Source organism: Bos grunniens, chromosome 17 (genome assembly GCF_055505025.1).
Source record: "Bos grunniens cultivar Pamir isolate PY7600 chromosome 17, Bosgru_T2T1.0, whole genome shotgun sequence".
NCBI lineage: Eukaryota > Metazoa > Chordata > Mammalia > Artiodactyla > Bovidae > Bos > Bos grunniens.
The window spans coordinates 34,964,977-34,992,629 of record NC_141181.1 but is presented as its reverse complement, the minus strand read 5'-3'; the positions used below and the strand labels follow the sequence as shown (position 1 = coordinate 34,992,629).

Genomic DNA, 27,653 nt, shown 5'->3' with positions numbered 1-27,653 from the left:
TGGCTCTCAGATTTACCTTCCAGCTGGGAATAATCTTTTCTTCCTGGGAACGCCCAAAGGATTTTTCTGTTTCTTTGTCATTGTGGTTAGTATACTTTGCATTGTACTATGGTTATTTATGTGTGTGTTACTGATATTTGTTAAGTTCTTTAGGATCTGGATTTATGTCTCGTCTATTTCCTGTGGACTTTATATGATATGTAATGCATATTTATTAAGTACATAAACATAAAGAGCTCTCTTGTTTGGGGAACATTTTGGGAAGAACAAAATTTTGAGAATTCTTATTAATATACCAAAGGCAGAAAAGATTATATGTTCCATAAGGACCTACAGAAGTGTATTTGAAAGTAATTTTGCTTTCAAGAAAAGAAATATAAGAAATTAGATATGTAGATTTGACCTTGAATCACTGATTCAAACTATTTTCAAACAGATGAAAGCTAGTTTTTAAAGGCATGTAGAATAGAACATAGACTTAACAGTATATTCAGTTGTTTAAACAGTTACTTATACAAGTAAGACTTGCAAGAAGTAACATTTTGGTTTTCTTTAGTATTTCTATAATATGCAGCTCACATTTTATAAACTCCTAGTTCTTAATCTTGTTGAGAATTTTTTAAGGAAATTATTGATTTTTAAATAGTTCTATTTCCTTTCTTGTATACATATGTTTTAAATTTTTTGTTTGTTTTGCAGGTATCCTGGTCAGATATAGGAGGACTGGAAAATGTCAAGCTGAAACTGAAACAGGCTGTGGAATGGCCCCTGAAACATCCTGAGTCTTTCACCCAAATGGGTATTCAGCCACCCAAAGGAGTTCTTTTGTATGGGCCACCTGGATGCTCTAAAACAATGATCGCAAAGGCTTTGGCCAATGAGAGTGGACTGAATTTCCTGGCTATAAAGGTAGGGTTTAAGTTTATTAAATTGTTACTCTCTCTTCTAGCAGTCCACCCCCCCACCCCACCCCCCCTGACCCCCAATTCCTACCCTTAGGAGAGCATGGAAAGCCATCTTAAGGAGTAGTTGATTTTTTTTTTTTTTTGAGGTTAATGGCAATGTAATATAGGGAGATGAGAGATAAATAAATTAGTGCCTATAATCAGCAAATCATGGTTTTGTTTCTTGATTTTCAGTATTTCTTACACTCACCCATATGTAATAGAAAACAATTTTCTTTTTTTTCTACATTTTTAAATTGTACTAATCACTTTTGCTGAACCATGACTTAAATATGAATTTAATAAATTTAATATTTATAAACATATTATTTTAAAAGAACTCAGATACTTTATATGGAAAAAATAAAATTTTAATAAATATTTTTCTAGTCAGAAGGTATATATACATTGTTTATATTCTGAAACATACACACACATATTGTTTGTTCACTGCATGCTAAGTTGTTTCAGTTGTATCCGACTGTACAACCCCATGGACTCTAGCCTGCCATGCTTCTCTGTCCATGGGATTTCCCAGTCAAGAATACTGGAGTGGGTTGCCATGCCCTCCTCCAGGGTATGTATACACACACACACACACACATGTATGTATATAAAGCCTTAAATTCATCTCTTTAGACTTTATCACAGAAATACATATTTAAATATGTTAACCATCAAAGTCATTTAGAAAAAAAAGCACATGATAATTTATTTTGATGTTTTCAGGGAATTTTTTCATAATAAAATGTTTTATGTCTTAAAACCTCCTCCAGGGTATGTATACACACACACACACACACACACACACACACACACACACACACACACACACACACGTATGTATATAAAGCCTTAAATTCATCTCTGTAGACTTTATCACAGAAATACATATTTAAATTTGTTAACCATCAAAGTATTTAGAAAAAAGGCCCATGATTATTTTGATGTTGTCAGGGAAGTTTTTTCATAATAAAATGTTTTATGTCTTAAAACATTGAAATCATTGGCAGTTTCACAATTATTTTAGTATAAACATTTCAGAAGGTCAGTCTTTTATTAATACTTTACTGTTGATTCTTGAACAACCTAAGTTTGAACTATGTGGTTCCATTTATACACAAGTTTTTTTTTTTTTTTTTTTTTAAGTAAATACTATGATATTACATTATCTACAGTGGATTGAATTGGCAGATATGGGGGAACTGTGTATATGGAGTTATACTAAGTTATAATTAGATTGCACGGAGGATCAGAGCTCTCACCCCCTCATTTTTCAAGGATCAGCTGTACTTTTTGTGGAATGTTATTTAGATGTATTTAGGCTGTTTTCTTTTTAAGAATCAGTATCATTACAGTCACTAGTGTTTGCCTGTTTTTTTTAATCTTGTGGAAGATATTGGATATGGATTTGGGGAGGGGACCATTTTCACCATGATTAGTTGTAACTCACAACCACAGTTTTAAGGGTTGCAGTTTTAAATGTTGGAGTAATGAGTGATTTTGAAATTTCCAGAGACATCTTGATTTCTCTTTAGTCCTTGTTCTCTTATCTTGTGGTAATGAACATGGCCATTTTACTGGCATTTCCTCCTTTTTTTTTTTCCCTGTCATCTTCATTTCTCTATGTTACCTTCCACAACTGTATAGTCATAATCTTTGAATTTTTCCTGTGTACTGGATACCTGAAACTTATTTAATGAGGACTTAGCTCACAGTTATTTACACTTGAATATCAAGGAAGAAAAAACATGTATATTTCCTTACAAATTAGTATCTCACTCTTTTGTGATTGAAGATTAACAGTTGCTACCAGGACTGCTTTCTGGCCTACCCTAGGATTACTTAGAAATCTATTTATTACAATTGTTAACTATGAAACCTTTCATAACTTTATAGTTTCACTTTGGTCTTTTTTCATGCTGAGAAAATAGTAAAAAGATTTTTTGTAAGGTTTATCTTGGACACTGTTCATATAAAATAACCATGTGTTAACTTATAAATGCCTTTCATTAAGTATTTAATTCTTTTAGGTCACATACACAAAAGATACATGACGTTAAGAAATTTTCTTCATAAGTTGAGTTTGTATTTTCTTAGGAAGGGTTACATATCCTACTTACTAATTTTTATGTAATGTGGACTTTCATTCATTATACAATTTCGTGTACTTTGAAGGTATTAATTTTTGAATCTGGGTGGAGGATATAGTTAATGAACAATGGATGTTCATTTACTGTTCTTTCAGATTTTCCTATCTGTTTAAAAATTACAAAAGAAAAAATTAAGAACACAAAAATAATTTGCTTTTCTATGCATTTTCATTAGTTCTTTCATCTTGGTTTGATTAATTTATGAGAAGAGTTAAAGTAGCTATGGGCTTCCCAGGTGGCGCTAGTGGTAAAGCACTTGCCTGCCAGTGCAGGAGACATAAGAGGTGTGGACTGGATCCCTGGTTCAGAAAGATCCACTGGAGGAGGACAGGGCAACCCACTCCAGTGTTCTTGCCTGGAGAATCCCCATGGACAGAGGAGCCTGGCAGGCTACAGTCCACAGGGTCGCACAGAGTTGAACACAACTGAAGCGACTTAGCACTCACAAAATAGCTGTATCATATAGTTTATGTATGAGGAAATCAGGTTAAAGAAGTTAGGGATTCATGTTGTATTCTTGCGAGTTTTATTTTCCTGTGAAAAAGTTGTCTTGTTTTCAACATAGATATTTGTTTTCTATGGGATTTAAATATTATAATTAAATTTGAACTTATTTCAATGACAAATCTTACACGTTTTGAAAGTGCCCAGAAAAAAATAGATACTGGTATTGGGAGACCTAAGTGTTTTGGATATATGGGAAAGAATAAATTCCCTAACACTTTTTGCAATGGTGATTACCTTTAATTTACAAGATAAAGACTTTTAAAACTTTAAATGTTTCTTTGTTAGTTTATGAAAGAACCCTTTAGCTCCCCCTGTGCATCTTTTCTAAACAGTGATTACAAGATTTATATTCTGCTCAGAGTTAAGTCTTCACCTTGGCTTGTGTGGGCTTTTAATATTCTTTGGCATCTCTATGTGTTTTTGTGCAGACTGTAGCACTTGACATATGCTTAAGTTTAGTTTGTCATCTGGGTCAATTACATCAAAATATTTTCCAGTTGAAATTTCCTCTCTGCTTCTCTCTTGCTTTTTGTCTGGAGTGCTACAATAGATTAATTACCCTTGAATAGCTGGGCTATTTCACTTTATGAAGAACTGTTACTGATTCTGGAAGAAGGGGGGTTAGGCCTCTGACAGGGATTTTGGGCAAGTCCTTTATGAACAGTATTGGCAAGTACAAGAATATAATGAACCTAGTATATCCTTGAGTTTTGGAGGAAATTCTTTTCTGATACATCTCTCATAGAGGAATTGTCCAAAATATATCCCATTTTCAGGAAAACAAAAAAAACCACAACCCTGTATTTTATTGAAATCAGTGCACAATTCAGAATAATTACTATTGTCCATTTAACTAGATGCCCTACTATTCTGTTACCAAAGATACAAGTTAATCTGAACTGTATAAATTCCATGTCCATTTTTAAGCATTTTTTAAAAAATCATGTAGGCTAGTCTATAAATCATAGAGCTTTCATTTTACTGATACTACATGGAAAACTGCATAGATTCCTCTTTTATATACAGAATGCTTTAAGATTAGTTTCTAGGATGACAAATAAGGATAATGATGTTTAAGAACGTGAACTGACTTTTCCAAGTCAAAGGAATGGTGATAGAACCGAAATTTGATCTCAGGACTTTCTGACTCCAGAGTCCAAACTCTGAATCACTGTATAATATAATCTTCCTTTTTTTTTTTTTTTTAAACAAAACTAGTGTCCAGTACTCTTTTTCATTAATTACACCAAGTTATTAGAAAAGATAGTTCAGGCAGTTTCTATAGCGCAGGTTCAGAGACATGGAAAGACATTTCTGGGACCTAGTTTAAAAAATAATTTTGCTTCTCAAGGGCAAAGAAAACTGAGGAAAATAGCATAGCTTTGGAGTCGAAGTTGGTTGAATTGATAAGAAAGGGTAAGCACTGCCAAAGAAACAGGAATCTGATAAATTAAATGGAAGTTCAGGAGCAGAGACTACAGGTTGAATAATGTAAAGCTTGAAATTTACTCATTAGTATATAATTTGTGCCCTTGAAATTGAGTGTGTTACAATGAAAAGAGCATGAAGCTGGGATTCAGATAGCTTTGGTTCAGTTTCTAATACTAGCACTTTTTAGGTCTATAGCCTTAACAAGTTCTCTAAGACAGTTTTTTCATCTGTATAGGCCTTTGGAGAGAATTATATTAAAACCATAAATGAAAAAGTTTTAGAGGGCCTAACTACTTAACTCCTGCATATAGTTATGACTTCCTTACTGAGGATTCAATGTGGAAAGGAGGGAAGTGAAGAGTTACTTGGTAGTGGAGAAACCTGCCTCAGCCAGGTGATCATGGTTAACATCATTAGGATTAGTCATGTTGTTAGTATGTACCCTTGTATGTATGATGTGATGAGAATGGTACTTTATTCCCAAGGTCTTCCTCCCAAACACTCATAACCCATGTTTACCTATGAGAAAAACAGCAGGCAAACCCAAATTGAAGGACATTAATTCTGTAAAATACCTGACCACTACTCCTGAAACTGAGTTGCATCCAACTCTTTCGACCCCATGGGCTGTAGCCTGCCAGGCTCCTCTGTCCATGAAATTCTCCAGGCAAGAATACTGGAGTGGGTTGCCATTTCCTTCTCCAGGAGATCTTCCCAACCCAGGGATTGAACCCAGGTCTCCTGCATTGCAGGCAGATTCTTTGCCAACTGAGCTATGAGGGAAGCCCCTGAAACTGTCAGGGTCATCAAAAATAGGGAAAGTCTGAGAAACTGTCACAGCCAGGAGGAGCCCAAGAAGACAGGAGAGCGAAATATACTGTTGTGGTTTCCTGGGTGAGATCCTGGAACAGAAAAGGACGTTAGGTAGAAATTGAGGAACTCTGAATAAACTGTGGACTTCAATTAATAGTAATACGTCATTATTCTTTCACTGGTTGTAACAAATACACCGTATTAATAATATATGATAAAAATAGGAGAAACAGTATGTATTGGGGTAGGAGTGAATATATGGAAAGTCTTGGTACTGTATGCTCAATTCTTCTGTAAACCTTGGATGAGTGCTCAGTCATGTCTGATTCTTTGCTGCCCCATGGACTGTAGCCCGACAGGATCCTCTGTCCAAACGATTTTCCAGGCAAGAATACTGGAGTGCCATTTTCTCCTCCAGGGGATCTTTCCGACCCAGAGATCAAACCCATGTCTCCTGCATTGCAGGCAGATTCTTTACCGCTGAGCCATCAGGGAAGACCTCTGTAAACCTTAAACTTAACCAAAAGAAAAAGAAAAATCTGTGAATTTATTTAAGTATTAAGGTCAGTATCACAGATCGAGCCATATTATGACCTGAGTATAACTGAAGTTTAAAAGGCCAGCTCAGATTTCTGTATTGTGCCGTACATGACGGGTGGAATGCAGGGAAAGAAAAGAATCATGGGGAGATTGTCAATTCCTTGGGTGAGGGCTTTGGAGGAGACCTGTTCATCACTCTCCTGTTCATGTTCCCCAAATTAGCGGAAAGTTACTGAGAAAAGCCCTTAGGAGGTTGGCTGAAGAAAACTGGGTTTGGGGCTGCTATGAGCTTGGCTATTTGAGTTCTCCGTTGAAGCCATTAAAGGTATGTTGGTTCTGGCCCCAGACCCAGACCCCAACATTATAAAGAATACTTGCCTTTAGTGTTTTAGTTACATTTTTCCTTTTACCTTGGGTGCAGATTGTAATTGAGTCTCACCAGTAACTATGTCCAGTTCCATGTCTTTTGTGGACCCTAAGTCTTTATTCTCTTTCTACAGGTTTTTATTGCTATTTGTGTTCATCTAGAGTCTGAAACCATTTGTTTCTTCTTAACTTCTGTTAGAGTTGTTTTTTGTTTTTTTTTTTTTAATTTAAAATCTCCGTTATGTCTCCAAACAGTGTTGTCTTATGTGCCCCATACTCTTTAAGTTGACAATTACTGACATCAGAGTTAAAGACATATACTTAGTTTTAGTAATGTTTAATGCTATTAGGGAATAACTAATAGTTCTCTATTTTTCTTAGGACAGATAGAATAGTTACTCTGCCATGGTCAGAATCACAAAGTTATGTAGGAGTTAGATTGAATTTGCTTAAATTTAGTGTTATTTGTGCACTATATATGCTGCCATGTTAAAGCTGAGATATATATTAAAACCATATATGTTAATAATTTTTTTTTAGTTGAGTTTGTATCAAATTGATGTCTTGACATGAAAGTATTCTATAACATTTGGCTAAAAGTAAAAAAAAAAAATGACAATATATATACAAGAAATAAAACCTTTAGTATTTGGAATCCAAAAAGACCTAGAGAAATATAAAAGAAAAGAATGTTTTTACATTTCCAGGAAAGAGAAATAGAATATTTAATAGAAAACTTTGTTATTGTATTAGTTTAATTTTTTACCTGTGGATTTCAGTTGAGAGAGATTGATTATTTTTTCCTTCTTTTAAATCTCCTTTGAATGAAATTTAATTCATGTCTATAACACTTAAACTATTTGTAAATATTTTACTTTTGTAGCAACAACTCAAATATATATTAAGCACCTTCTGTGTGTCAGGCACTGTACATGGTAAATGAAGTCGTTAGAAGGGCTTCTTGCTACCTACCAAAACTCATAATTCAGTGAGAATAAACAAATGAAGTAGCAAAATGATTAGCATTTTGAATCTTGATGATTAATTGTATGTGAGAAATGAGAAAGAAGTTAAAGGTGATTAAAATTTTACTTTTAACGACTGGCAGGTCATTAAAACTACACTAACTCTAGGAAGAGTTAGCGGATGAGGAGGAAAAGTAGGTTCGAGGTGGGAAAGCAGGTACCCATTTGGGATTTAGACTTGTGGAGTTTGAAATGCCTTTAGAACAGGATGACAGAGATGTCTAAAAGGGTGTTGAACACAAATTTGTAGCTGAAGGGGGCTTCCCTATAGCTCAAACAGTAAAGAATCAGCCTGGAATGCAGGAGACCCTGGTTCAATCAAGGTGGGGAAGAGCCTCTGGACAAGGGAATGACAGTCCACTCCAGTATTCTTGCCTGGAAAACTCCACGGGCAGAGAAACCTGACGGGCTGCAGTCCATGGGGTTGCCAAGAGTCAGACATGACTGAGTGACTAACACTACTACTTCTACTCCTTGTAGCTCAAGAGAATGGTCATTTCTAGGGATGAAAAAATGGAAATTGAGACCTCACGTTTAAGATGCTGTACAGTAGTCAGTAAAGAAGATTGACAGCGTTGAGAGTGATCGATAATAATATAAGGGATTTTTCTGGGGCCAGGGAGTGTGCGTAGGAACACTATAGCTAGCTGAATTGTAGTCAGCATGGTGCCCACATTGTTAAGTTCTAAAGAAATGTGTCCTTTTCTTTTCTTGAATGAATGAATTGTGGGGAAGGTTTGTGTTATAATTTTTGAGAAAACAGTTTGGATTCTATTTCCTTCCTTGCCAGCCGCTGTCACTTTTTTAGGTTTTTTCACTAATCCAGGCATTTCTTGCCTAGTACCTAATGCCAGTTTTCAAACTCTTTGAAGTTCCTTCCCAAAGTGGCCTTTTTTGTGTGCTAGTGCTGTACTTTTTATTAATTTTCAAGATCCTTTACTCACATTTCTATATGTAATTCTACCTCATGTGAGTTTGGGTTTTTATGAGCTTATTCCATAACATTTAACCATAGTTAACACTTGGGTTAACTTGCCTTCCCTAGACATTTTGGAATTTATAAAAGCTGGATATGAATTGTAAAAGCCAAAAGTAACAGGCAGGTGTCAGACACATTTAAAAGCCCTTGAGAAGACTGGGAAAAAAACCCAGTAGTGATTAAAGGGGCAAAATTGCAAGAGCATAATCTATGACTGGAGAAGGCAGTGGCACCCCACTCCAGTACTCTTGGCTGGAAAATCCCATGGACGGAGGAGCCTGGTAGGCTGCAGTCCATGGGGTTGCTAAGAGTCGGACACGACTGAGCGACTTCCCTTTCACTTTTCACTTTCATGCATTGGAGAAGGAAATGGCAACCCACTCCAGTGTTCTTGCCTGGAGAATCCCAGGGACGGGGAAGCCTGGTGGGCTGCCGTCTCTGGGGTCGCACAGAGTTGGACATGACTGACGTGACTTAGCAGCAGCAGCAATCTATGACTACTGTACTTGAATTTGTGACTGGAATGGTGGAAAACACTAAAACAAAGAGATAAGTCAGGTTAGTTTCCACTAGATTAATAGAACAGTTGGACATATGTTTATATGTATTTGTGTTATTTTTGTTGTTTTATAAACTTAAGCACTTGAAATCTTTATCATGGAAAAATTAAAACTAACACCCCAATTGATGGTACTTTTGGTGGGTTTATTGATCACCCTTATCAATGAGGCACTTTTCTAACCAGGTGAAATGTGGCAGGACTATCATAACATAGTTATTTTGGCAAGTAAAACTAGAATAGAAATAACCTTATCTAGTTTTATCAGTCTTATCTATTTTAGAGATTTATTATTCCTTTTTTTGTTTATGAGCAAATGTGAGATTCTATATGTATCTAACCCTTGTAAGTAGATACTATCTCAAAATTAGTTATCAATAAAATTCTTTTTTTCAAAGTAACCTATGCTCAGTTCAGTTCAGTTGTTCAGTCATGACCAACTCTTTGTGACTCCATGGACTGCAACATTCCAGGCTTCCCTGCCCATCACCAACTCCTGGAGCTTGTTTAAACTCGTGTCCATCGAGTCGGTGATGCCTTCTAACCATCTCATCCTCTGTACTCCCCTTCTCCTCCCACCTTCAATCTTTCCCAGCATAAGGTTCTTATCAAAGAAGTCATTCTTGGCATCAGGTGGCCAAAGTATTGGAGTTTCAGTTTCAGCATCAGTCCTACCAATGAATATTTAGGACTGATTTCCTTTAGGATGGACTGGTTGGATCTCCTTGCAGTCTAAGGGACTCTCAAGAGTGTTCTCCAACACCACAGTTCAAAGGCATCAATTCTTCAGCACTCAGCCTTCTTTATAGTCCAACTTTCATATCCATACATGACTACTGGAAAACCCATAGCTTTGACTAGATAGACTTGTGTTGGCAGAGTAATGTCTCTGCTTTTTAATATGCTGTCTAGGTTGGTCATAGCTTTTTTTCCAAGGAGCAAGCATCTTTTAATTTTTTTGCGGCAGTCAGCATTGCAGTGATTTTAGAGCCAAAAAATATAAAGTCTCTCGCTGTGTCCATTATTTCCTTCTATTTTCTATGAAATGATGGGACCAGATGCCATGATCTTAGTTTTCTGAATATTGAGTTTTAAGCCAACTTTTTCACTCCTCGGTCACTCTCATCAAGAGACTCTTTAGTTCTTCTTCACTTTCTGCCATAAGGGTGGTGTCGTCTACATATCTGAGGTTATTGATATTTCTCCTGGCAATTCTTCAATTGTCCTTCAATACTTATTATCAGTTAATAATTTATTGGAAGTTAGTGACAAAGGTTATTCATATTTCTCTTGGCGATCTTGATTACAGCTTGGGCTTTATGCAGTCCGGCATTTCACATGATGTACTCTGCATATAAGTTAAATAAGCAGGGTGACAGCCTTGATGTACTCCTTTCCATGTTTGGAACCAGTCTGTGTTCCATTCCCAGTACTAACTGTTGCTTCTTGACCTGCATACAGATTTCTCAGGAAACAGGTCAAGTGGTCTGGCATTCCCATCTCTTGAAGAATTTTCCACGGTTTGTTGTGATTCACATGGTCAAAGGCTTTGGCATAGTCAATAAAGCAGAAGTGGATGTGTTTGGGTGAACTCCGGGAGTTGGTGATGGACAGGGAGGCCTGGCGTGCTGCAATTCATGGCGTTGCAAAGAGTCGGACACGACTGAGCGACTGAACTGAACTGAACTGAACTGAAGATGTGTTTCTGGAACTCTCTTGCTTTTTCAATGATCCAGTAGATGTTGGCAATTTGATCTCTTGTTCCTCTGCCTTTTCTAAATCTAGCTTGAACATCTGGAAGTTCACGGTTCATGTACTGTTGAGATCTAGCTTTAAGAATTGTGAGCATTATTTTGCTAGCATTTGAGATGAGTGCATCCAGTTGTGGATGTGACTGGTGATAGAAGTAAAGCCTAATACTGTAAAGAACAATATTGCATAGGAACCTCGAATGTTAGGTCCATGAATCAGGGCAAATTGGAAATGGTCAAACAGGAGATGGCAAGAGTGAACATAGGCATTTTAGGAATCAGTGAACTGAAATTAACTGGAATGGGTGAATTTAACTCAGATGACCATTATATCTCCTACTGTGGGCAAGAATCCCTTAGAAGAAATAGAGTAGCCATCACAGTCAACAAGAGAGTCCGAAATGCAGTACTTGGATGCAATCATAGCAAATACCCTCTTCCAACAATACAAGAGACGACTCTACACATCAATGTCACCAGATGGTCAATACTGAAATCAGATTGAATATATTCTTTGCAGTCAAAAATGAAGAAACTCTATACAGTCAGCAAAAACAAGACTGGGAACTGACTGTGACTCAGGTCATAAACTCCTTATTGCCAAATTCAGACTTAAATTGAAGAAAGTAGGGAAAACCACTAGATCATTCAGGTATGACCTAAATCAAATCCCTTACGATTATTCAGTGGAAGTGACAAATAGATTCAAGGGATTAGGTCTGACAGACAAAGTGCCTGAAGAACTATGGACAGAGGTTCATGACAGTGTACAAGAGGCAGTGATCAAGACCATCCCCAAGAAAAAGAAATGCAAAAAGGCAAAATGGTTGTCTGAGGAGGCCTTACAAATAGCTGCAAAAGAAAAGAAGCAAAAGGCAAAGGAGAAAAGGAAAGATATACCCATTTGAATGCAGAGTTCCAAAGAATACCAGGGAGAGGTAAGAAAGCCTTCCTCAGTGATCAATGCGAAGATATAGAGGAAAACAATGGAATGGGAAAGACTAGAGATCTCTTGAAGAAAATTAGAGATACCAAGGGAACATTTCATGCAAAGATGGGCACAGTAAAGGAAAGAAATGGTATGAATGTAACAGAAGCAGCAGATATTAAGAAAAGGTGGCAAGAATACACAGAAGAACTATTCAAAAAAGATCTTCATGATCTAGATAACCATGATGGTGTGATCACTCTCCTAGAGCCAGACATCCTGGAATGTGAAGTCAAATGGGCCTTAGGAAGCATCACTACGAACAAAGCTAGTGGAGGTGATGAAATTCCAATTGAGCTATTTCAAATCTTAAAAGATGATGTTGTGAATGTGCTGCACTCAGTATGCCAGCAAATTTGGTAAACTCAGCAGTGGCCACAGGACTGGAAAAGATCAGTTTTCATTCCAATCCCAAAGAAAGGCAGTGCCAAAGAATGTTCAAACTAAGCCATGCTAGCAGCTATTTATTGAAAATTAGACTTTGCCCTTGCCACCTGATCTCTTCCAACAAAAACCTTTGAATTTGAATTGCTGCTATTGTGTCTAGTCTTAAGAGGACATTTCCTTTTTTATTTATTTTTTTCTTTTTAGAACTTGAAAATCAGAGGACATACGGTTTTTAGAAAGTGTAGTATTACTATTCTGGAAACTCAAATCCTCTATTTTCTGTCATTTAGTTTGTCTAGGACTTTTGGTATTTCACTTAATTTCTTTTGCTTTGTTTTCCTCAGGCTTTAAGTGAGATAGCTTAGAGTAAATGATTCTCCTGAAGTTCTTTCACTAATAAAATTCTGTGAGTAGCTCACATAATGTTTGTATTCTAATCTGTTGCTTATCTTTTTTGCTTATTGGTGGCTAACCATTTGGGGCATTTTCTCTAATTGTCAGCATAACGATTAAGAGGCTTCAATATCTGTTCTGTCATCTACTAAGTTGTGTGACTAAGTTGTGTAAATTACTTAACCTTTTTTTCACTTCAATATTTTTTTCTCTAAAATTATGATAAGAGTATTCGCCTCAAAGGTGTGTTGTAAGCAGTTAGGGGGATAATGCATATTAAGCATTTAGCAGTATTTCGTAAAATTTGCTGTCGCTAGTTGCTATTTTCTTCTGTTTTTAATAATTGGATGTATGCTGCTGCTGCTGCTGCTAAGTCGCTTCAGTAGTGTCCGACTCTGTGCGACCCCATAGACAGCCTCCTACCAGGCTCCTCTGTCTCTGGGATTCTCCAGGCAAGAACACTGGAGTGGGTTGCCATTTCCTTCTCCAATGCATAAAAGTGAAAAGTGAAAGTGAAGTCGCTCAGTCGTATCTGACTCTGCGAGGCCCCGTGGACTGCAGCCCCCCAGGCTCCTCCGTCCATGGATTTTCCAGGCAAGAGTACTGGAGTGGGGTGCCATTGCCTTCTCTGCAGTGATGTATATTTGACCTCAAATAGAACAAAAAGTATAGCAGCACAGCTTATGATCCCTTAAGTTTTCTGTTAGTGTTAAAATGTATTTATCTTTGAAACTGAATTTAATCTTTTACAGTTTGTTGTACAAGAAAATAAGAAATTTTTGACAGTTGGAACTTCAAATTCAAAATTACCTTCCTTAGTGATCATGACTTCATAAAGAATTTTGGATTCAGCCAGCTACATAGTAAAAAGATCATACATGATGACCAAGTGGCTTTCTCCTAGGGATGCAAGGATTTTTCAGTATTTGCAAATAAATTGGTGTGATACACTATATTAATAAATTGAAAGATAAAAACCATATGATTATCTCAGTAGATGCAGAGAAAGCCTTTGACAAAATTCAACACCGATTTATGATAAAAACTGTCCAGAAAGCAGGCATAGAAGAAACATACTTCAACATAAAAGCCATATATGGCAAAACCACAGCAAACATTACCCTCAATGGCAAAAAATGGAAAGTATTTCCTCTAAAATCAGGAACAAAACAAGGGTGCCCACTCTCACCACTACTATTCAACATAGTTTTGGAAGTCCTAGCTGTAGCAATCAGAGAAGAAAAAGCAGTAAAAGGAATCCAGATTCGAAAAGAAGTAAAACTCTTCACTGTTTGAAGATGACATGATCCTCTACATAGAAAACCCTAAAGAAGCCACCAAAAAATTACTGCTGCTAAGTCGCTTCAGTCGTGTCCGACTCTGTGCAACCCCATAGATGGCAGCCCACCAGGCTCCCCCGTCCCTGGGATTCTCCAGGCAAGAACACTGGAGTGGGTTGCCATTTCCTTCTCCAATGCATGAAAGTGAAAAGTGAAAGTGAAGTCGCTCAGTTGTGTCCGACTCTTCACGACCCCATGGACTGCAGCCTACCAGGCTCCTCCGTCTATGGGATTTTCCAGCCAAGAGTACTGGAGTGGGTGCCATTGCCTTCCCCCCCACCCAAAAAAAAATTACTAGAGCTAATCAATAAATATAGTAAAGTTGCAGGATATAAAATTAATACACAGAATTCCTTTGCATTCCTATGCACTAACAATGAGAAAACAGAAAGAGAAAGTAAGGAAACAACCCCATTCACCATTGCAACAAAAAGAATAAAATGCTTAGGAATCAGTTTACCTAAAGAAACAAAACACCTGTGTATAGAAAACTATAATAAAGCCCTGTATGTAGAAAACACGGATGATAGAAATCAAAGATGACACAAATAGACAGACAGATATACTATGTTCATGGATTGGGAGAATCTATGTAGTGAAAATGAGTATATTACCCAAAGCAATCTATAGATTCAGCTCAATCCCTATGAAGCTACCAATGGTATGTTTCACAGAACTAGAGCAAATAATTTCACAATTTGTATGAAGACACAAAAAAACCTTGAATAGCCAAAGCAATATTGAGAAAGAAGTATGGAACTGGAGGCATCAACCTGCTTGACTTCAGACTATACTACAAAGCTACAGTTATCAAGACAGTATGGTACTGGCACAAAGACAGAAATATAGATCAATGGAACAAAATAGAAAGCCCAGAGATAAATCCACGCACCTATGGGCACCTTATCTTTGACAAGGTAGGCAAAGATATACAGTAGAGAAAAGACAATCTCTTTAACAAATGGTGCTGGGAAAACTGGTCAACCACCTATAAAAGAATGAAACTAGACACTTTCTAACACCATACACAAAAATAAACTCAAAACGGATTAAAGATCTAAATGTAAGACCAGAAACTGTAAAACTCTTAGAGGAAAACATAAGTAGAACATTCTCTGGCATAAATCACAGTAAGATCCTCTATGCCCCACATCCCAGAGTAATGGAAATGAAAACTAAAGGGACCTAATTAAAAGCTTTTGCACAATGAAGGAAATTATGAGCAAGGTGAAAAAACAGTCTTCAGAATGGGAGAAAACAATAGCAAATTAAGTAACTGACAAAGAATTAATCTTAAAAATATACTAGCAGCTCATGCAGCTCAATACCAGAAAAATAAACAACCCAATCAAAAAATGGGCCAAAGAACTAAACCTGACATTTCTCCAAAGAAGACATAAAGATGGCTAACAAACACATGAATAGATGCTCATCATCACTCATTATCAGAGAAATGCAAATCAAAACCACAATGAGGTACCATCTCACACCAGTCAGAATGATTGCCATCAAAACGTCTACAAACAATAAATGCTGGAGTGAGTGTGGAGAAAAGGGAACCTTCTTACACTGTTGGTGGGAATGCAAACTAGTACAGCTACAATGGAGAACAGTGTGGAGATTTCTTAAAAATCTTGAAATAGAACTGCCATACGACCCAGCAATCCCACTGCTAGGCATATACACTGAAGAAGCCAGAATTGAAAGAGACACATGTACCCCAATATTCATTGCAGCACTATTTACAATAACTAGGACATGGAGGCAACCTAAATGTCCATTGGCAGAAGAATTGATAAGGATGTTGTTGTACATATACACAATGGATTATTCCTTAGCTATGAAAAAGAATGCATTTGAGTCAGTTCTAATGAGGTGAGTGACACTGGAGCCTATTATACAGAGTGAAGAAGTCAGAAAGAGAAACACCGATGTAGTATATTAACACATATGTATGGAATTCAGAAAGATGGTAACAATGACACTGTATGCAAGACAGCATAAGAGACACAGATGTAAAGAATAGACTTGGGAAAAAAAAAAAAGAATAGACTTGGAATATGTGGGAGAGGTCGAGAGTGGGACAATTGGATAGAATAACATTGAAACATGTATGTTACATATGTAAAATAGATGACCAGTGCAAGTTTGATGGATGAAGCAGGGCACTCAAAGCTGGTGCTCTGGGACAACCCAGAGGAATGGGGTAGAGAGAGAGGTGGGAGGGGGTTCAGGATGGGGAGATACATGTATATCCATGGCTGATTCATGTTGATTTATGACAAAAACCACCACAGTATTGTAAAGTAATTAGCCTTCAATTTAAATAAATTAATTAATTTTTTTAAGTCATGCAAAAAATAAAATTTTGGGTTCAGGTAACATGTCAGTTCAGCTAGTGGCATTGCGTTTTTAGGTCAGGCATCCAGATATAATTCCTTAGCATGTACTGTACAAAATCACATGTTTTCTAGAGTCCTTACAGAACTTTTCATTACTACTGTGACCTGTTAGTAATAATTGAATTATTCTAACCCAGATTTTCTTCTCAGTGCTAACTTCCTAGGTTTGATTTTCAAATTGGTTTGATTTTTGTTTTTGTTTTTTTCCTTTTGCTTTTGGAGGAAAAAAGCACTCTTTCTTATCCACAGAGTTTTCTGTAGCCTACCTCTAGGTACTGGTGGAATGAGCCTTCACTGGGTCATTAAGTGAAGGCTTAATGGTTAAGGCTTAAAGGTTAAGGCTATAGGCCATATTTTCACATTTTCAACAAAGTATTTATTGTCTGTTTGCTTGTACATCAGATTTTTAAAACAAGTTAATCTGTCTGTTATCAGTAGCAGCATATTGTATTCTCATGTCATGCAATGATCGTAGTCTTGTTCCAGCACTGATATTCAAGTCATCTTTTTAGAGTCAGCTCTATGGAGATCAGTAATCATTTCTCCAAATTATCTAACTACTTTCCTTTAGCTAAAGCCAGATAATTAGAGGGCAGTATATATGTGCATTAAGTATATTGCTTACTTAAAAAAATGGCTTCACTGGATTACTATTTTATGTTACACTATTGACTTTTATGGAGAGTTGCTGTAAGAACAATAACAGTAATACAGAGTTTGCGTGATAATGATTAAAAATAATAATATTGGAAACAGATAATGTCATTGATTACATGATTCCCATTCCTTTTTTTGAGAATTATCATAGAGTCATAAAAAGAATAGCCCTGAGATCTTGCTTCTTGTCAGAGAGCCGTGCTGATCTAGTACTAGACTGTTCTGTCTTCAGTGCCTAGCACCATGTTTGTTACATAGTAAAAGTATGGATGGATGTGTGGGTGGATGATTAAGATGTTTAACTATCATGTTTAGTCACAGATACTATATACTGATGTGCAGTTTTTAGAATACAAAATGGCTTTAATTTTTGAAGCATAAATAACACCCAATAAAAATAAGCATGCAAGAGGAACTAATTTAATGAAAAGCAGATTTTTTTTTCTCTTTTTTTATGTGTGTATTTTCTCTTTTTTTTAGACATAATCACGTAACTGGATTTATAAAGATGCTGAACAGTTGTTTTCTTTTCATGCAGGGGCCTGAATTAATGAACAAGTATGTTGGTGAATCTGAAAGAGCAGTTAGAGAGGTAAGATTATGCCTTAAAGTGGAACTCTGCATAGGAGAACCACACTTCTGTCCTCTAGTTTCCATTTTGTATGGGGTTACAGATTTAGAATTTCCAAATCTAAATTCTAGTGGTATATTTTTTTCTTCAGGCAAATATTATTTTTAAATGTAATTTTGGTTATCTACAATACATAGTCTTTGTTTTTAAACATCATAATATTTCTAGCCTCTAGTTTTAGCAAATATATTTTTTTAACAACTGTCAGCATCTCATTAAAAAAAAAAAGGATATGTTTATACTTAACAACTAACACATGATGTTAAAATGAGATTTAAATCCTTTAAACTAGGTAGTCCTTTAAATCAGAGAAGCTTATTAGTATATGAAAATTTCAATGTACTCTCCTTATTTTATTTACTTTACCTTTGACTAGTGATTTAGAAAATGCATCCCCCTTCTCTCTTAAATTTTAAAGTTGGTGATTGGCCTGCTGATTACTTCATACTGCTAAAGCTGCACAATTGGGAAATTCATGCAAAATCAAGGCACTGAAGTGGGGTAAACTATAGCAGTTTGGCCATGTTTTGGCTCTCCTAAACAAAGGCTGGCCTGCCTCACATGGGCATCATGTATCTTCCCAGATGCTGTTCAAGGACAGAAATACATAAAGAGCAGTGGAATGGATTGTCTCCATTTATGAAATATGTGGGTACCAACCAAGAGTATTAGAGATTGGAATACTTTGTTTTGCATCTGAGAAAAAGTTTTAAGTTACTTTTTGTTTCTTTTTTCTCTTTGAAATATAGATGATGGTGACCATATAAAATATTAACTGATAATGATAGCACCCTTCTTGATTAAAAATATGAAAAAGGTGGTGCTTATTAATACTAATGTTTTGGTAACTATTGTGTATTTTTATGGTCATCATAATTGTGACCAGAAAATGAGGGCCTGGTCACACAAATTTGTGCCAGTTAACACAAATTTGAATTTCTTTCTGCCTGTACTGACTTTTTCTAGCCCATTTCTGCATATTGTCCCATGGCTGTCCAGCCAGTCTTTGATTTTGATAGCCTGATTGACTTCTGGTCTATCCAATCTATTCTCTTCCAAGTGTTAACTATGTTTTTCCATATAGTCTTCAGAGAAATGAGCAAGACATATGACTTTTAGGTTTATGGGTATTTTATATGCTAAACTTTGGCTGATTTTATACATTATTATTTTTCTTTTAAACTTGTGTTTATGATAGATAATAATAACTGTCATTTACTGAGCTGTTACCATGTTCCAGGCATTATACTAAATGTGTTGCCATCTTTTTAAATTCAGTTCTTAAACTTTTGAGGCCGGCATTTATCATAATCTCCATTTTTAGAGATATGGAACTTGAAGTTTAGAGAAGTAAAGTTATCTGCTGAAAATCACACAGTTACTAAGTGGCAGAGGCGGGATTTTAACTGAGATTGTCTGATTACTTAAGCCAAATTGTCTCCTACACACCTTTAAGAATATGTATTGATGTCTTGTCTGTTTGCAAGTAAGCACCATGATAGAAGGTATTTTACATCCATTATGAAGTGTGAATACATCTGTTACAGGTTGTATACAAAGTGATTGAGCTGGTTGACTGGTACATAATTGATTTGGTTCTAATAGTTTTCAAACTAAAACCAGTAATGGAGTTTTCTGAAGTTTGCTGATCTTTAGCTAATGTGGCACTCTTTCCACCAGATCTTCCGGAAGGCAAGAGCAGTGGCTCCTTCCATTATTTTCTTTGATGAACTTGATGCCTTAGCAGTTGAAAGGGGCAGGTAAGAAATATAAGACTGCCGCTAATAACTGTATATTAGCAACTACAGTGTAGAGGAACTAGCACTTTTTATACAGATTTTATTTTTTAATATTATTAATACATTTGGCTTAAAAGAAAACTTTCAATTCATTTTTTTTTTTCTTATATCCTTAAAATTATTTCATATTACCACTTTATTACTTCTGAGGTGAGATGGAACAAAAGGTTACAAATAGCTTAAGTTCACCTTGATGCAAGGGAAGAATAAGAAGCCAGAGAAGTTTGCTGAATTAGGGTGATCTGCCACATTTATGTGCCATCAGAGACATCTGTTTTTGGAGCCTAAAAAGGAACAGGATGGGAAACATTGTTAAATATGAACCAGATGGTAGGTGGAATATATAGCAGAGTTCTCATAAAATGCCTTTGAAATATGTGTGAGAAACCAGACAAGATACTCGGTAGAAATAACCTGGTTTTGTAGGCATTTTGGCTCAGGAGGAATTGGCATATGTATTAGAGCTGTTAATAATTTGCAGCCTCTAGATATCATTTTCTTTAATCGTCTTCATCATATTGTGAGTCCTTCCTTAGTGACTCATTCAAATAAATTCTATGTAGTTTCCTTTGCACAGAAAAATTTTGGTCAAGTTAGTTGACGCTTTGAAAACAAAGGTAAGGCTGACTACGCAATGTAATGTTAATAGTACAAATAGAAAATTGCAGTTGTACTTTAGCTACACTAAGTCTTAATCAGTTTGGTTTTTATAGCCATAAGAATCTCATAGAATGATACTCTGTTTTCAATTGTTTTTTCCCTGTAATTGTATAATGAGCTAACATTGCCTAGAAAGTTATTGTTTTGTCTAGTTGGAGTGCTATTACCTGAAAACTAAAACAAACAAAATCTTGACACATATGTTTTTGTTCTTTAGCCATTTGAATTGGGCATAGTTTCTAGAAATTGGAAAACATATCTGTTGATAGATAGCAAAGTATAAAATTCCCCAAATAATAAACCAGGTTTAGGCATTGTTAAAGAAATAGAAAACATAGGAAAACAGGGAAATTTTTAAATTCCGTAAACTATTAATTTTCTCTATAATTTTAGGCATTGCTTTCATTTTTTTATTTTCTATGATAACATTCAGATCAAACTCATATGACTAATCCAAAAAAGATAGTGCCTAAGAAAACTTTCTTCTTATCATGATTTAGATTTCCACACGTAAGATGTTTAACAAATTGAGCCATGAATCATAATATATGCTCGTCCATACTATCCAGGATGTTAACTCAATTATTTTGACTATTTGAGTTCACTCAAATTAGCCATGAAACTGAGGGTTGCAACCTGCACATTGTAAATAGAGTATAGACATACCATTTGCTTAGCTTTAGAAATATTTGTGCTTTCAGAAAGAGAGATTTCTACTTATAAAAGTGTCTTATTTCATGCTCACAAAAATGTCTACTTATAACCATGATTGTCTCCTTTCCTCTGCCCCATTTAAGTGTCTGTGGGACTTCAAAAATAAGTAAGCCTGATACTTACTTCTCATTTTCTGTATGCCCATTTAAATTATGGGTGTTCTGGATAAGATTTTTTTGTCTGATTTTGTTTTGTGAGTTGGAGAAAGTGTTGTAAGATTCCCTTTGTGAAGTGCTTTAATGATCTCTGTAATATTTGGGAAAATTGAAAATGCTGTTGAAGTAGTATAGCTCTTTGGAAGATGGATAATATGGTAGAGAGAAAAGGCACTGAGGTAGGGAAGAGATTTGAATTATTCTGAGCTAATAATAATATTGGGGAACATTCACTTACTGCTTACCATATTCTAGAAACTGTTTTAAGTGCTTTACAGATTAAAAAAAATTCACAAAAAAGTCCCTACATTAATGCAAAGCAGGTTATTGTACAGTTGGCTCCAGTACTCTGCCCTGCCTCCCAACTAGCTTAAAATTTTACCTTTTTCAGGATTATAGTCAGGAAGGGTATACTCTGGGTAGTAAATCATAAGTCAGTTTTGTCTTAGGCAACAGTTCTGTCCCCAGAGGTGAAGACATATAGGATGGTCTATGTATATATAGAACATATACTATATTCTCTTGGCCCAGACTCCTCTGACTGAGGGAATGGCCACTAGACTAATCCAGAGATTCCTAGAAAAGCTTTCTCTTTCTCAGATGTTCCAGCTAGTCACTGGATCCTGAATCATCCTTAGTAGCTGGCATTAATTGCCTGCTTCCAGACTTCAAGCAGAACTAGAAATTTGAAACTAGAAACATATTTCTGAAGACTGCAGAGGCCCATCTTATTTATTTAATTTACAAATCGTATCACTCCCTTTGGATTTCACTCACCATGTTATGGCCTTTTGTTTATATTAACCTTTAATCATCACCACAACCCCAGGAGGAGTAGGTCCTATTTTCATCTCCAATTTACAGGTGAGAAAACTTAGGCATCTAGATCCATAACTGCTTTATTCAACATCATATACCACAAGTAGCAGAGCTGAAATTTGAATTTAAGTATTTTGACTCCAGAGCAGATACTCTGAGCCACTTTTTTTATTTGACTATCACACCACAGATCTCAGGATTGCATGTCTAAGTAGTTAATTAACCTTTCAAGATTGTATTTATTGTATGTTCTCTTTGTGAGCCTGTGAGTATAAGACTCCTTTGCAGCATTCATTCATTCACTTGTTAAGTAAATATTTATTGAGCGCTCTTTCTGCAATAGGCTTTGCATGGGGGTAAAACAGAGAACAGGACCTAGAGCAATTACCTTAACCTCTTTAAGCTTTAGTTTCATTTCTAAAATGGAGATAGTAGTAATAAATTCTAGGTTGTTGGAATTAAATACATGTAAAGTGCTTTATGTAGTGCCTGGCATTTAGTAACTGCTTAAAAAACTTGTTTCTCATAATTTCTGCATTGATATTCTTGTAATAATGATCATTTCCATATAAATAGAAATACAGTAATATAGATAGAAATGAGTCCTACAACAGGATTTAGATTGTAGTGGAGGATATTGAAGCATTTGGGAAATTAGAGTATTCTACAGGTGACAGGCACTATGGCATTTCAGCAATCTAATTTGTAAGTTAGATTTGATTAGTTGTAAGACATACCATTATTTTACATATCATTACTGAAGAAAAATGCAGCCCTAAACTGTGAAATGGTATTGAGAAATCAACAACTCCAAGGAATATCCTGATTTCAAAAGTTTTAAATATGAAAAAAGTTTGTATTTTAGAAATAGAAGAAAGACATTATTATTTGGGAGAAAAAGAAGATGATCTATTGTGTTTTATAAAACTTAAGGCTACCATATAAAAATACTTGATATATTGTTTTATGACTAGAGTATTAAAGAGATGGTTAAATATATGGAAAAATGAAAAAATTAAGTGCTCTGTTAAAAACTGACTGATATATTCTGTGAAGTATTAAGAGTATCTGTGATATTAATAACTGTTTTCTTGTATAGCTGTTTCTGCACTTAAAGTCCTGAATTGATTTCCATTTGGAGTGGTCAGGGGAAAAATAAGTTCTGAGCCAGCTTTCATTGAAAATGAAAATTCCAGCCTTAGTAACATTTTGAAAAGAGCTCTGAGTGTTAGAGTAATGGTCAGGAAATGGGATAGCCTCTTTTGCAGTATTTCCAGATTTCAGGTAACTTTAGTGAATTCATGACACCGAACACTATAGAAGAAATTTTTGTAGGCATCATTCTGTAAATGACACTTTTCAAAGAGGGTTATAAATTTTTAAATGTGATTTTATAGCAGTATTTGGGCTTCCCAGGTGGCTCAGTGGTAAAGAATCTGCCTACCAATGCAGGAGACACAGTAGACGTGAGTTTGATCCTTGGGTTGGGAAGATCCCTAGAGGAGGCAGTGGCAACCCACTCCAGTATTCTTGTCTGGAAAATTCCATGGACGGAGGAGCCATGGAAAGAGAAAATAACTTAGGCTGTAGTCCATGGGTTTACAAAGAGTCTGACATGACTGAGCACGCCTGCATGCACATGGTGGTATTTAAAATTTCATAAAATCATAAAATTTTGTAGCTAAGAAAGTTCTTAGAAATCATCTAGTACAACCTTTTATTTTTTAGAAGGAATAGAAGCCCCTAGAATTTAAGAGAAGAGGAGCATAACTCCTATGTCCTCTAATTTAGTGCTTGTTGGATGATAATACTACTGCTTCTTAGACTCTCAGGATTTGGGATAGAAAAAGTATGTTCATATCAGGGTAAAATTTATCATGTATCTAAATATTTAATTAATATTTTTTATGTAAGAAACTCTAGCAGTAACAACTTATTAAATACTTTTAACTATTTTTACTTTGTATATCTCTGTTTCAAGTTGCTAAATTCATTGCATATTTCCTGGTATGCAGTTTTTTTCTAATTTATACTTCATCACCTCATAGTTTTTACATTGTTGAACTTTTAATATTAAACAGAACTGCTGAAAGAAGCAGAGTAAAAGAATAAATGGAACATGTGTAACTGATTTCTTATTATAAGAGTTTTATGAAGTATAGCAGATTTCTATGAATATTTTGTATTTTGCATTTTGTCTAAGCATTGTGGCTGAGTACTATAGAATGGATTAAAGGTAAGACTTTCCCTAGAGAGATGGCCTAATGCAGCATTTTACTAGGAATTGGGACTTATTTCTTGTTGTTCTAGGACGTGTTAAGTCTCTTGTAGCTATTTTGGTTTTAAAATGAAAATTTGCTTGCATTTTGCATGCACCAAGAAAATTATCATAAGTAATGCTTGTGTTTAGGGCAGTATATGTCTGGCTATCCTTCCTTGGGTCTTTTTCACACCTAAATATTGACCTTGAGAGTATGGGAGGTTTGTTTTAAGAAACAAATTCAGATGCCTGCCATTTGGGATTCTTTATGACATTTGAAAATTATACTAGAAAAAAATTTTGAAATATAAATTGGATATTTCAACTGTTGGTCTATAATTTAAAGATCATATGAAGGGACAATAGGGAATTTTACTTTACTAAAGCAGTTGAAATACATGTCATTGTTGTGAAATTTTTACTATTGAAAAATAAAATCAATTTAATATTAGCATCATGGTGATGAGATTTCTTGAAGATGAGGGTTAGCAATGTTTTCTGAAACAGGCTAATTTGTAAATATTTTTTGCTTTTTTTGGCCATACAGTTTCTATTGGAGCTATTCATCTCTTTTGCTACCATGCAAAAGGAGCTACAGAGAATATGTAATCAAATAAAAAACAGTTGGCTGGCCAGATTTAGACTGTGGCTGTAGTTTCCTGACCTGTTTTAAGATGTCATAAAGTCTCTTCAGTACATGGCACTGTGACTTTTGAAGGGGGGTAATTTGGGAAAGGGGCTTGACTCCGGAAGGGAAAAGAAAATTAATCTCTTGGAAAAGTCTAATTTTAGTACTTTCTGTAGCTGAACATTTTTTCCCATTGTTGTGTTGCCTTTATCTCTAGCAGATAATAAAGTTTAAAATCATTTCATTATGTTAGTGATTACACATTTATTCTTAAACTTGAAGTTGGTTTTGATTTCCTAGGATGTCAGTTTTATGGATTTTGTTTCCTACTGCAGCTTTGAAAGTCAGCCAAGAATATTTCTCAGTCCATAAAACATTTTCATTATGCTATTCTCCAGCTAGTTCTCAATGATCTGTGGAAATAAAGGGCAAAGGCAGCATGGGAAATGAGAATCCAAAGAATTCCCTTCACCTCATCTTCAGCATTAATTGTAGCTCCCAGTTTCTCTACAGATAACAAATTGGACCAGTATTATACCTTTCTATTTAGAAGCATTCTACTAGAGGTATCAATATCTTTCTGAATTGCTAATATTTTTATTGAAATGAATGAATTAAATAACTTAGGTGTTCTATGTTACCAACAGAGACTAACAGAATTTTGAAACTAGAAGAACCTGTATACTATCTAATTTAATTCCCTTATTCATATATGCCAATAATTATGACACCCTCAAGGGAACAGTAACATCTTTATCCTCTTACCTCACGTGTCCAAGACAGTGTCTAACAGAGAAGCACCCAAACGTTTAATTTTTGAATAGGAAATGTAGGCTTACAGAAACTAGAGTTTAGGTTCAATCAGCTGGTTGTTAGCAGAATCTGATTTCACCATGTGTTAGTGTCATTTATGAACTAATTTTACTTTAAACACCAAGATAGTCTTTTGGAATTTTGTCACTTGCATTATTTTCATAGAAGCATCATCATCTTTATTATAAAGAATTATTTGTAAGCTATAGAATACATTCACTTGTCAAAGAGCTCCAAAAAGAATTAACCAAGAGCTGACTGATAAGTTTTTCTCAAAAAATTCAATAGTTTTTGTACACAGTAACTCTAAAAGTGAGTCTGGACTCAGAAAACTTTGTTAGTTGTGCTCAGGGTACAGAAACGATAAATGTTCTTTTCAGTGTAGCTGATAGCAACAGTATTCAAATCTAACAGAGGATAGCAACATAGATACTTAACTACAGTGAGAAAACATTTTGAAAGACTATGGACGTCCTTGGTATACTAATTAATTTTGTAGAGAGATCACCATGTTACCCTCTGCCAGAAGGCCATTCAGTCACACTTAGTGTAGGGGAATCAAATTGAGTCTTTTCTCATGCATTCAAGTCATTGGGTTCCAAATCCTGTGTGTCTGTAATCACACTTAGAGCATTATAAATGAAGATGCTGAATCAGTATCCACCTACCCCCTACACCCTTCCACTCCCCGCCCCTGCAAAAAAAGGTTCATTTAGAAGACTCAAAAACACGTGTATACCTATGGCGGATTCATTTTGATATATGGCAAAACCAATACATTATTGTTAAGTTAAAAAATAAAGTAAAATTAAAAAAAAAAAAAGAGGATAGAAGTAACAGATGACGAGAATGTCTTTTGATATAGATCTAAGTAAGAAACCAAGGATGTGGAGATTTTCTTTTCATTCAGTTTCTTGAGCCAAGCAGTTCTACATCTGAGCAGTCTTACAGTATATTGGTTTTTTCCATTTTAGAAGGTTTGCCATTTTTTAAAACGTCACTTTTAAATTATAAAAATATCTGAGCAGTACAAAGATCTCCTTATCTGGAAATTTTTGCTATTCAAAACATATTGTGCCTTGAGGACTTTGAGGAGCCAAACTCTCACTGCATTTGAACAGCTAGTATATAGGTAAGATTAAAATGTAAAGAAGTCTCATTACCAGTGTATAGTAATTTCCTTCTAATACATCTTGTATAAACAAAGTATTTCTTAGTAGTTTGTTTATTAGGCTCACTGTTTTAGGCATCGTTATGAAGGGCTTAAGAGGAGTAGTTTTTATCTTAATCTTAGCCAAAAGGCCGAAGAGCAGTTGAGTTTTTACCTTAGCATTATGTTGGTGGTTTTGATGGAAAAGTTTAAGGAAGTTCGATACTTTCTATCATGTTTTAAGTAAAGCTAAGTAGGAAACTGACAATGTGTATTTGCTGACCTGTTTTAACTTCTGAAAATCTTTAATCATACATCATGTTCATGTTTTATTTCAGTAACATTTATGTGCCACACATTCCTTTTTCAGTTTAATTGGTTAAAATAACTTTTAAAAGGTTATACACATCGCCAGCAACCAAGGTACAGTGGTGATAATAGTTATAAGAATTATTTTTATAATTATCTATTGATCTTTTCTTTGCATTAATTATTATGCTATATCTTTTATACATTTTATTTAATTTTGAGAGTGCTATGGGTCTTTCCGGAGAAGGCAATGGCACCCCACTCCAGTACTCTTGCCTGGAAAATCCCATGGACGGAGGAGCCTGGTAGGCTGCAGTCCATGGGGTCGCTAAGAGTCAGACACAACTGAGCCACTTCCCTTTCACTTTTCACTTTCATGCATTGGAGAAGGAAATGGCAACCCACTCCAGTGTTCTTGCCTGGAGAATCCCAGGGATGGAGAAGCCTGGTGGGCTTCAGTCTATGGTGTCGCACAGAGTC

The 27,653-nt window shown here is 35.5% G+C and overlaps 1 protein-coding gene across 20 annotated transcripts in view; it reads left to right on the top strand.

Moving 5' to 3' along the window:
• AFG2A (AAA ATPase AFG2A) overlaps positions 1–27,653 on the top strand; it is a 382,680-nt gene that overhangs the window by 71,740 nt on the left and 283,287 nt on the right. For all 20 annotated transcript variants that reach the window (XR_015144365.1, XM_086346833.1, XM_086346832.1 and 17 more), the window contains 3 exons: positions 700–909; positions 17,774–17,827; positions 19,547–19,626. Coding sequence is in view for 19 of the 20 variants with exons in the window: in XM_086346833.1 (XP_086202959.1) it covers positions 700–909; positions 17,774–17,827; positions 19,547–19,626 (344 nt within the window). In the remaining variant the exon portion in view is untranslated. The remainder of the gene's footprint in view (positions 1–699; positions 910–17,773; positions 17,828–19,546; positions 19,627–27,653) is intronic.